Source organism: Calonectris borealis, chromosome Z (assembly GCF_964195595.1).
Source record: "Calonectris borealis chromosome Z, bCalBor7.hap1.2, whole genome shotgun sequence".
NCBI lineage: Eukaryota > Metazoa > Chordata > Aves > Procellariiformes > Procellariidae > Calonectris > Calonectris borealis.
The window spans coordinates 284348-295000 of record NC_134352.1 but is presented as its reverse complement, the minus strand read 5'-3'; the positions used below and the strand labels follow the sequence as shown (position 1 = coordinate 295000).

At 44.7% G+C, this 10653-nt stretch overlaps 1 protein-coding gene across 7 annotated transcripts in view; it reads left to right on the top strand.

Moving 5' to 3' along the window:
• The window catches only part of ZCCHC7 (zinc finger CCHC-type containing 7), a 119168-nt gene extending 110454 nt beyond the window's left edge, over window positions 1–8714 (top strand). For 6 of the 7 annotated variants that reach the window (XM_075137957.1, XM_075137953.1, XM_075137959.1 and 3 more), the window contains 3 exons: window positions 964–1059; window positions 6736–6853; window positions 7311–8714. In XM_075137957.1, coding sequence (XP_074994058.1) covers window positions 964–1059; window positions 6736–6853; window positions 7311–7756 — 660 coding nt within the window. In that variant the 3' untranslated portion in view covers window positions 7757–8714. The remainder of the gene's footprint in view (window positions 1–963; window positions 1060–6735; window positions 6854–7310) is intronic. The other variant, XM_075137960.1, reaches the window with a different exon arrangement.
• The last annotated feature ends 1939 nt before the right edge of the window (window positions 8715–10653 follow it).

The following is a 10653-nucleotide window of genomic DNA, read 5'->3' as shown; positions in this document are numbered from 1 at the left end:
AGAAAAGCGTGGTGATACAGATTTAAAGAAAAAAGCAATTCCTGTAATGAGCTTTACCAAGTAGTACTAATTTCTTTGAAATCTAGGTTGCTCTTTTGCCCTGCTGCTTTTTAGCCAGAATTCATGCAGCCCTTGTTTGTACTTGTGGCAGCTCTTGCTAGGCAAGGGCTTTATGGCAGTTACTTCTCCAGGGGATGAATGTGCTTGCACGTGTGAGAAGTAAAGGAATAAACAATATGTTCAGCTATTAGTGGTGCTAAATGGGGAAAAGAAAGAGAGCTGGCTGTTCCCCTGAATTCGATGGAGCGTGCTAAATGTTCCTTTGCCCTACGTAAGCCCCAAGAGCAGCTACAGACCGTAGCATCATGTCTCCTTTGCTGGGAGCAGAACCAGTCCCCCATTCTCTTGGAAGGACTGGCAGGTTCTCCTGCAGTGCATCTGCTCCTGGGCACTGCTGTTGGAAGCAAATGTAGACTTGGGAATGCAGTGGGTGAAGGCCCCATATCTCCGTCAGATCTTTGCTATATTGCTTTAAGCAAGGCTAGTTCAGCAGTACACAAATGTGCCTATCCAGCTGGTGGATGCAGTATCTGATGGCTCTGTCCATCCCGGGGGATGTTGGGGCATCTGTGAGAGGGGGAGGGGGCTGGGAGACAAGGAGGAGGGGAGAGAGATAAATCAGCAGCCTATTTTCTTGTATTCAGAGCTGAAATAACATGGCCAGGTGGAATAGATACTGCGGATGCTTCTTCCCACCTCATTTGTGATGCTCAGGCTGAACTTGCTCTGCAAAATTACAGTAATATGAGCCACTTGCTTCTTTTTCAAACTTAATATTCCAACAGCAAGCAGGAATATATTGATTTAAGCATAATAAAATTATATTTATGTAATTTTAATTTATTTTTAATTCAGCATTCAGAATACTGGCAGACCTAATTCTTGCCTATTTCCATCTTACAGACAAAGCCAGGACCAATCAAGGCAGCCGGTTCTCACTCTGAGCGCTCTGCTTTAGTGTACTGCTACAACTGTTCCCGGAAAGGACATTTTGGATATGTAAGTCTGAGCATTCTCTGCCTCAGTGTTGAGTGTATCCTTGGGGCAGAAATTCGTCTCTGCCATGGTGTGTGTTAGAGAAAAGACCTGAAAGAGTCAAGCTAATGCTATAGGAAGGGCTGCTCTAATGAAATGTTTGTGACTTTGCAACACTGCTGCAATCAGTGGAGGCCAATGTATGAAGTGATCTCACCCATCTAATTTAAAGATACAGAGGAAAAGAAAAGTTACTATCTCTTCTTGGCAGGTTTATTGATTTGTTTTTTAAATCTTAAATCAAAATGAGACTGCCTGGAATGTTCATTGGAAAACAGACAGTTGCTGAACAGAGCTTTTTTTTTTTTTCTTTCTTTCTTTTTTTTCCCGTGGCTCATGGGATGAAATATTAGTGCCTTACTGCCATGTTCAACATCATGTAAGGTTTTTCACCACAATCAGCCCAACAAGTTGAATGCCCGTTTTATGAATTTTCCATTTCTGCCTGCTTTTGATGATCCTTATTTCTAGTTTCTTAGTATAATTCAACATCTGAATTAAGTTTGACATCATCCTTCTGTAGGGTGCACAGTCTGGTGAAAGAGAACATCGTGAGCCTTAAGGGGCTTCAGTAAAAACTGGAGGTGTGCTGCATCTTCTAGGATGGATTGCTGATGTTTATCACCTTTCTCAGCCCCCTGTCGTGACAAGTGTAGCTGTCTACCTACAAATACCAACACCAAACAAATGTTAGGTTTTTTGTTTTATGGAATAAGTCCAGAAGCCACAAATATTCTAGAAAATGAATGGTACTCATGCCATTGGATGGGCTAAGTTTATAGTTTCCTATAGCTTAGAGATAGCAAATTCCCAGCAAATTCCTTCCGTCTCTCCTGCATGCTCTGTGTGTCGACTCCTACAACTACTGAAGATGTGTTGTTAAAAACTTGCTGCTGTTTTCGGCTAAATAGTTAATCCCTGTGGGGAATAGTGGGACAGGTAGGGCAGGTTTGCTGGGATCTTCTCATGGCAGAGCTGAAAGATGAATGGAAAATTTTTAATGCCAAGCTGTCTTTGGAGACAAGTGAAGATTTTCCTCTTTGAGTGGTGTGTTGAGGCCATTGCGTACGTCCCGGACACACTGCTGCGTGCAAAGGCGGGTTGGAACGGGCAGGAAATAAGCAGCTGTTGCAATCCAAGCTCAGTAAGAGACAAGCGTGTGCCAGCAGCCTGGTGTCACCCCTGACTCGGCAATACAGGCTCTGCGTTGGCTGTGGTACAGGAATCCAAATCCTTGGCTTTACCTGCAAGACATCTACTCAAGACACAGCCACTCATGCGGCGGCAGTGTGAGACCTCAGCAATACAGTCATGTGAACTAGCTTGTTCTGCCTGCTGTTTGGGACTGGAGCTGATAAAACCTATGAAAGCAGCACTGAAACTGACCTTGCTAAACAAAACCAGAATAAAGCCCCTGCAGTAATACAGACACTAGAATGAGCGTATACAATAAAAAATGAAGTGACAGGATTGAAGAAGTGAGGCTGATTGCTGGCACTGGATAAGGACCATCTTACTAAACAGTCAAGAAACGGCGTTCGAGGGAGGCAGCCATACATGGATACAAATAAGGCTGCTGTAAAAATAATTAGTAAGTATGTGGGAGGAGCTGATAGTAATTACTTGGATAGAAAATGGTAGAAACTGTATAAAATCAGTAAGGGAGTAAAGTGACTCAAAAACAACACTTTATGGCTATCAAAGTTAAAGAAGATAGGATAGTATTTTTACTAGCATACAACGAGCAGAAATAGCCTGAGCAATGACTGAATTAAAATGGAGAAGTCAAAACCAACACTGAAGGGCAGAAATACTCACCAGATCTTTCTATATGCATACAGAAACATCCAGGGCACACATTGGATTATGTAATGATAACTGAGTATTTGCCCTCAACTCACTAAACCTTCTGCCCAAGAATGGCTGAGGAAACTGGACTGGCGGCCTGCATCTTTACAGCGACCCAGCTGGACAGGCAATGCACCTGAGATTCGCAGCTCTCACTGGCTTAGAAAACTGAGGTTGTAATCAGTGCCTGAGTTCATGCCATGAGCAGCTCTGTCAGAGCTTGAAAGATCTGCCTATAATTTAAGGGGCGAAAAAAGGGTTTTTTTGTTGATGTAAATATTTTTAAGCAGGTAAAAATCACTTGTGATGACAAGCATCTCTTAACATTTTTCCCATTTCTATACCTCAGGAACCCTGCTCTATTGCCTTTTTTGAGCAGTCAAAGCAGAGGAATAACAAACTGACCAAGAAAAAAAGGCTGGGGTTAGTTTTGTATAGACGCACCATAATCAGTGCCTCCCACTGCAGTCCGTTTCCTTTCATGTTACCATTTCATCTACTTCAGGAACACCTGAAATTCCTTTTCTTTGCTAGAGGTCTAGGGAGACCTTTTCCAAAAATAGAGGCAAGAGCAAAAAACTTGCTAAATCCCGGAGTTAACTGTGCAGTTCCAGTAAGGAGGTCATTGTGGATCACTTCTGGTTGTTTGTAGAAATGGAAATAGTTAAGACATAAACTGTGGGAGGTTTCAACACCTGGCAGTTATGTTTCCTGAAGTTGCTGTATTGTTTATTTAGACAGTCATATTTTTATGTAAACTAAGAATTAATAAGGACAAGAAATCTTATTTTCTTTAGTAGACTTCACATCATAGTTCATTTCATAGCAGTCCACACATCCAAAACATTGTCTCTTAGAGTCCATAACAAGGATGTGCTCATTTTAAGGGGCATCCCCATGGGAAAGTTAAGAGGGAGGGCAAGTTAATGAGGGACAGCCCACTGCATTATTCAGGCTGCAGCAAGTTCTAAAGGCAGCAGGGATAAGGAACTGTACGGTGTCTGCAGATGTGCCTTCACATCCCAGTATGCCAATCACACAGGAGGTTCCTCCTGCAGGTTGGTAGCAGGCTCTGCCTTCCATCCTCTGTATGATACCTCCAGCGCTGAAGACTGTCCTAAGAGTATTTAACAGTCCACAGTGTATGGCAGCAGTGGCAGCTTACTTGAGAGGGAAGGATATAGCCAAGTGCATGTTGGACATTGCTGAGCTGATTTATCAATGCAGTGGAGATGAAGAGGAAAAGAGGAGTGCCAGTTTGGGTGGCCCGTGCATTTCATTCACTAAGGCTTCTCTGTCAGCATATTAACAAAAGAAAAATAATGAACAGGCCACGTGCCTGCAGAGCAAGCCCTATATTTGATGTGGGATCTCAAGCAGTACCTTTCACAGGTATCACAGAAAGATGACTCTGTCTTTGCATACTCCTGTGTAAAGCCAATCTATGTTGTTTTCAGTAACCTCTTTAGCAATGTTTAGGGATAATATTTTCTTGCATTTATTCCAGATAGGCAGGCAGCTTTTTGCCCTGCGTAAAGGCCACTCTTAGGTTTCACTCATGTGAATCACAGGTATTTGAAGTATCACTTCTCTGTTATGCTTTTCTCTCCTCTGAGGGAGGTAGATGGAGGACCTGGCAAAGGTGAGAGAGGAGGTTTCTTTGTGGGGCAATAGCTGGCTGTTCAAGGTGTTCAAGGTGAAATCCGGCCCGTCTTCCAGGATATGCATATCTCAGATGAATAGCTACTGAGAATAGCCTCAGGCGACAGATGGACTCGCATGCCCCCTCTTAGGTCCCTTTCAGGCTGTTTTCGTAGTGAGGTAAGGCTGAGCCCTCAGACTTGGGTAGGCTCCAGCTACGAGCTGCCATTACTCGTCCACGCTCTTCTGTGCCTGTGGAGATGAGCCACTTGTCACACAACCTAACAGTACCCTTTTGGAGGACACCACAGAGAATAACCTCATTCTTCATTTAATTTCAGCCAAGCAAAGACCAAATACAAGCTGAGAAATATTAAATACATCTGAAATCATCTTTGATGTACCCTGCCTTTAAAAAAGAGAGGGAAGGAGGCAGGAGGACACACCGGGAAAGGGGGCGCTAGAGATGGCACGGAGTAGTAGAAATAGTGAACGCAAGAAGAAAAGCTGCTTCACTTGTGGTGGAGACATCAAGGGGAGCGAAAGCTGACAGTTTCTTGAGAACGGCAAGGGCCAGAGCTCATTAGATTTGGGCAGAAGTAGAAAGATTATGTTGCAAAGCACAACAGTTAACAAGCAATTTACAAGTGGAAGACAGCATCAGTGTCATGGTTTAACCCCAGCCAGCAACTAAACACCATGCAGCCACTCGCTCACCCCTGTCTCCAGTAGGATGGGGGAGAGAATCGGGAGGGCACAAGTAGGAAAACTCGCAGGCTGAGATAAAAGCAGTTTAATAATTGAAATAAAACAAAGCAGAACAGTAATAATAATAATAATAATAATAACAACAACAACAATAATAGAATATACAAAGCAGGCAACGCATAATGCAACTGCTCACCACCCGCCGACTGACACCCAGCCCATTCCGAGAGCCCCCCTTTCCTGGACCACACCTCCTAGTTTATATACTGAGCATGATGTCACATGGTATGGAATACCCCATTGACCAGCTGGGTCAGTCACCCCGACTATGCTCTCTCCCCTACCCTACCCCCAGCTTCCTGTGCACCTGGCGAAGCGTGGAAGGCAGAAATGTCCCCGGTGCAAACACCACCTAGCAACAACCAAAACATCAATGGGCCATCAACGCTCCTCTCATACCAAATCCAAAACACAGCACCCCTCCAGCCACCAGAAAGAAAGTTAACTCTATCCCAGCCGGAACCAGGACAATCAGTTAATATCACATGGTACTCTGAAAAAAAGACAGAATCATAGGAAGCATCCCAGTTAGCCTGACTCGCAAGACATTGCTAAAACTTCGTGTACAGTGGTGAAAGAATTCACATTGCTGAATCAAGTGTTTGGGAAATAGGATGATGTGCACGCGATGCAAGAGCCAGCCCCTTCCGCACCTCAGCTGACTGTTCGGGGCTCTCTTCCTCTTCCCTGCAATCTGGTGTGCGTACACAGCAGTATCCTGCAGGATTTGCTTTTCTTTTGTATCTATGAGAAAACTGCCTACAGTCAGACACATCGTTCTGGCTGCATATGGGCTGTGTGGGGAGGATGCTGCCCCTGGCTCCTCATCGCTGCTCGCTCCTTCCCTCAGCCCACCCTACCCTTTGAGTCTGCCACATTTCCGCACATACTTTACCCCAATGATCTAGGTTAGAAGAGCTCCCCTGCAATTAGAAGTATTTGTCTTTCGAGGAGACCCGGCATGTGGTTGTGCTGGGAGACCAGAGGGGGCAGCGAGAAGCAGCAAAAACAGGTGGCAGGAACACGTGGCCCAGCTGCAGGCAGGACAGCTATGTTCCCCAGATCCAACAGCTCCGTTTGCAGTTCACCTTGTATTTACCTCGTGCTCACCTGCTTCTGTCAGCGCTACAGATATGTAGTAATTGCAGGAAGACACGGGATTCCTTCTGTTTGCTGCGAGAGGACTGCAGCTTGGCTTATGTAATGCATGTTTTTCTGTGTGCACAAGCAGGATTACTGGATGGTAATAAACTTATCAGTGTTTAAAGAATTGCTGGCCACATCCTCCATGGGTACAGAACAGCACCTGCAGAATCCAACCCATTTATCTTCCAGGAGAATTGCAACTCAGCCACCTCTAATGACTTGAAATGTGTTTTGCAGGAGTGCTCAGAAAAGCGCATGCATGGGAGCATGTTCCCTACTTCTCCGTTCATCTACTACTACGATGATGAATACGATATCAAGAGAAGAGCAAACAGATTAAAAAGAAAGGTTGCAGGTACAGTATATTTTGGGAGATCCCTGCTGCCTTTCAGTTCTTTGAAATACTTTCTTCTGTGCTTGCTGCTTTTAGAAATATTGTGGGATTATTTTCATGTGTTGGGAAAAGCTATAGGGATTTGAACAGGTAGTCTAACGGTAGTAAAAGATTTGTGACTTTATTCATCCATGTCTATCATGGAAATGTATTGTGTCGAAGCCACTAGGTGGGCATTGTCAGATGTTTTAATTCTAAAAAATTCACTGACATTAAAAATTCTATAAACTAGCAAGAAGAGAATTAAACTATAATTTGTTAAGATTCAGTCTGTTGACAGAAAAAAAACACTATGAAGAAATCTATCAGAGATAGATTTTGTATGACTAACTTCATACATAAGAAAAGCTGTGATGGCTCGGGCACTAGGTTTTAAGTTTTCTGTGTGGGTATTGAAATAAACTGCTCTGTTTTACAGAACTACAGGAAGCTGGCCTTCTGCCAGAACAGTCAGATACACCATGGCAGGAAGAAAAACATGGGGGGCACAGCCATAAGAAAAAGAGCAAGCCTTGGAAAGAACATGGGAAACATAATAAAGATGGCGAGTGTCACAAAAAGATGAAGATGTCCCGGGCAGAGAAACCCAACGAGAAACACAGAAGTGATGTTGAAATTGGCCACAAGATGGAGGACGACTTCCCTAGAGGGTGTAAAAGGCAGGCATGTAAGGGCAGCAAAATCTGTCACAAGTCCATTTTCCAGGCATTCTCAGGCAGCAAGACTGCATATGTGCAGGAGCCTCTGGAAGGTGCTAAAAGGAAGAAGAAATGGAAAAAGCAGAAAGACGCTAGTCCTGATATCAGTGAGAATTTATTCCTCATAAAACAGAGGAGGAAGAAGTCCAAACAGAAATCCTGGTGATGGGGAAGTAGATAAGTAATACCGGCATTTACTGGCTCCAGCTCTGCCTTCTGTTTATTTTTGTCCCTCTCTTAGCACACTGAACTTGAGTCCGTCCCTGAACCTGGGCGGGCATGCCCAGGCACCAGCCACACATCTGTGGTCCATCTCTGTTCCCTAAAGGGAGTGCTCTGCCTGTCCTGAACTGTCCACTTGACAGGCGGGACTCAGTGCTCGTGCCTGGAATGACTGTACTTTTCAGCAGACCCAGAATAGGCTGTAAGTTTATTTTCTTTGCTTGGGGAGGGAGAGCGGCGGGGGGGGAAGGAGCCCTGCTGGGTTTGGTAGGTTTTCTTTCTTCACCGGTGAGATGTTGCTCTGCCTGTCAGAGCAGGATCTGCTGCTAGGGAGCACGATGCCTTTGGAGCTGATGCTGGAGGAGTCGGGCTGGAGGCCAGGGACGTGGATGTAAAGCACGTTCCCCGCAGCCACTCAATCCTCTCCAGAGTGCAGCTGGGCACTTTTTCATCTCTGTTCCTCCTGGAGGGTGCTGCAAGGTTGTTGCCTTGCACTTTGGGACGTGACAGTCTCCTGCCTTGTGCTCCAATGTGGTGGTGTGGATCCATCACCCTCAGTGCCATGGCTTTCAGTGCCGAGCACAGACGAGCCCATTCCCTGTCTTTGCCAACTAGTCAGCACAGCGGGAGAAAGCAGCTGACAAATGGAACAGAGTTTACATCTTGAATTAAATATGTCCTTGTTCCCCTTGATGTGGAAGTTGTTTCTGGAGAAAAGATAGCAGAGTATGAAAAATGTTTTTGATTCCAGACATACTGTGCTAAAATTTAGTAATTTTTTAAAAGACAGTTATTTTTGTACACTGGAATTAAACAACTGTGTTGTTAAAAGCTTTGTAAAAATAAAGGCTTCGTCAAAGGAACAACCCCAATAAAACTTTACATGATGGATATAAAAAAAAGTAGGTTTGTTCTACATTTTCTTGCATTACCAAGCATAATTAAAAACAGTGTCTGCTTCTCTTTCCTAAACTGAAACTACATCACCTCTGGCAAGAGATTTTCTGGTTTTGAAAGGGAAATTATTTATACTTTACTGATTCACGACCTACTTTATACTATACCGCTCCTTTTTCTAAGCAATTGATAGTAACTGACAGCACAATTTCCTAAAGATACGTGTCTTCTCTTAATTCTTTTTAAGAAACGGGCCTTCGGCTACGGTTGTGTTTTAAAATTAAAAAGTATTTGTAACCTGTGCTAATGCAGGGATATATGAGGAGGGCAAATGAGTACACTAGAAAAAATTCAGGACTATCATTCTGCCAGTAGTATTCCATGCTGATACTCACTAAATTCATCAGCTTTGGTTTTTTTTGGCAAGGTCACTAGTGAGAACACTGGTATTTTAGTGACCATATCACGTCATCTCAGAGGTGTTTGGAGTGGAGCTACGCCTACATAATACTTGGGAACCTAATGCCCAGTTTTGCTTAAGTGCGTCCTTGTTGGCAACTGAAATTCATTTTTGCTTAACTTCATTGCTTAACATCCTGAGGGAGCTGGCGGAGGAGCTTGCCAAGCTGCTCTCCATCATTTACCGGCAGTCCTGGTTAACAGGGGAGGTCCCGGACGACTGGAGGCTTGCCAATGTGACGCCCATATACAAGAAGGGCTGGAAGGAGGATCTGGGGAACTACAGGCCCGGCCAGCCTGACCTCGGTGCTGGGGAAGATCATGGAGCGGTTCGTTTTGAGGGCGCTCACGAGCCATGTCCGGGACAACCAGGGGATCAGGCCCAGCCAGCCCGGGTTCGTGGAAGGCAGGTCCTGCTTGACCAACCTGATCTCCTTCTATGACCAGGTGACCCACTAGTGGATGAGGGAAAGGCTGTGGATGTGTCTACCTGGACTTCAGTAAAGCCTTTGACACTGTTTCCCACAGCATTCTCCTAGAGAAACTGGCTTAGACAGGTACACTCTTTGCTGGGTAAAAAACTGGCTGGATGGCCAGGCCCAGAGAATTGTGGTGAACGGAGTTATCAGTACCTGGTTCTATTTGAACAAAAGTCTCCAGCAGCCTTTAGCTGAACCAGCATGTAGACTGGTAGATAGAGAAGGAGAGTTGTTTAGATTAAGTATTGAGATCAACTCCAACTTTTCTGATGCATCGATTTGGTCATGTGGCCATCTAAGTTTTCACGAGGTGAGAAAATCTCTTCTCCAGGAGCTGCATCCTTCTTTAAAGAGCCACCAAGAGCTCAGGAGACTGCGTTCTCGCTCTTGTGTACCCTAACACTTCCTTGGACATAAGTGTTACGATGAAGGGGATTCCCAAAGGGACCAGATTCTCCATCTGCAAGAGATGGATGGCTCAGACGTCAGGAGTTGCCACTGTCTGGGGATACGTAATAAGCCTGTAACTACTGTACATGGACAGCGTGCAGGGATGGGAAATCTCTGCCCTCATAAAGGGTGACTGTGTGACTGCTCTCGGAGGATTTCATCCTAGTGGCTCTTCTACCTCCAGGGATAACTGGAAAGCATGTAAGTACAAAAATAGGGAATGGACAACACCCCTAACCTGTGGTTAGGCACATTTTAGGGAATCTTGCCTCCCAGAACTGTTTCTCCGCTGTTTTTCAAGCTAATGTTCAGTAAGGTTTGGGGGTTGAGCTAAAGATGGCTCAGTGAAATTGTGGCCTCACTATTCTCTGTAGTGTGGTGCAGTAAGGACTGGTCCATGCTCTGGAGAGTTTTCAGATCCTCCATGCCTCTCATTGACTGAAGAACATGAAGAGCAAGTAGTTCTCTGTTTCACTGCCCCAAAACTGAAGCAGCTGTGTTTTGAACAATGTCCAAGAAGCCAAGAATGAGAAAACTGAACTGCAATAGCATCTAA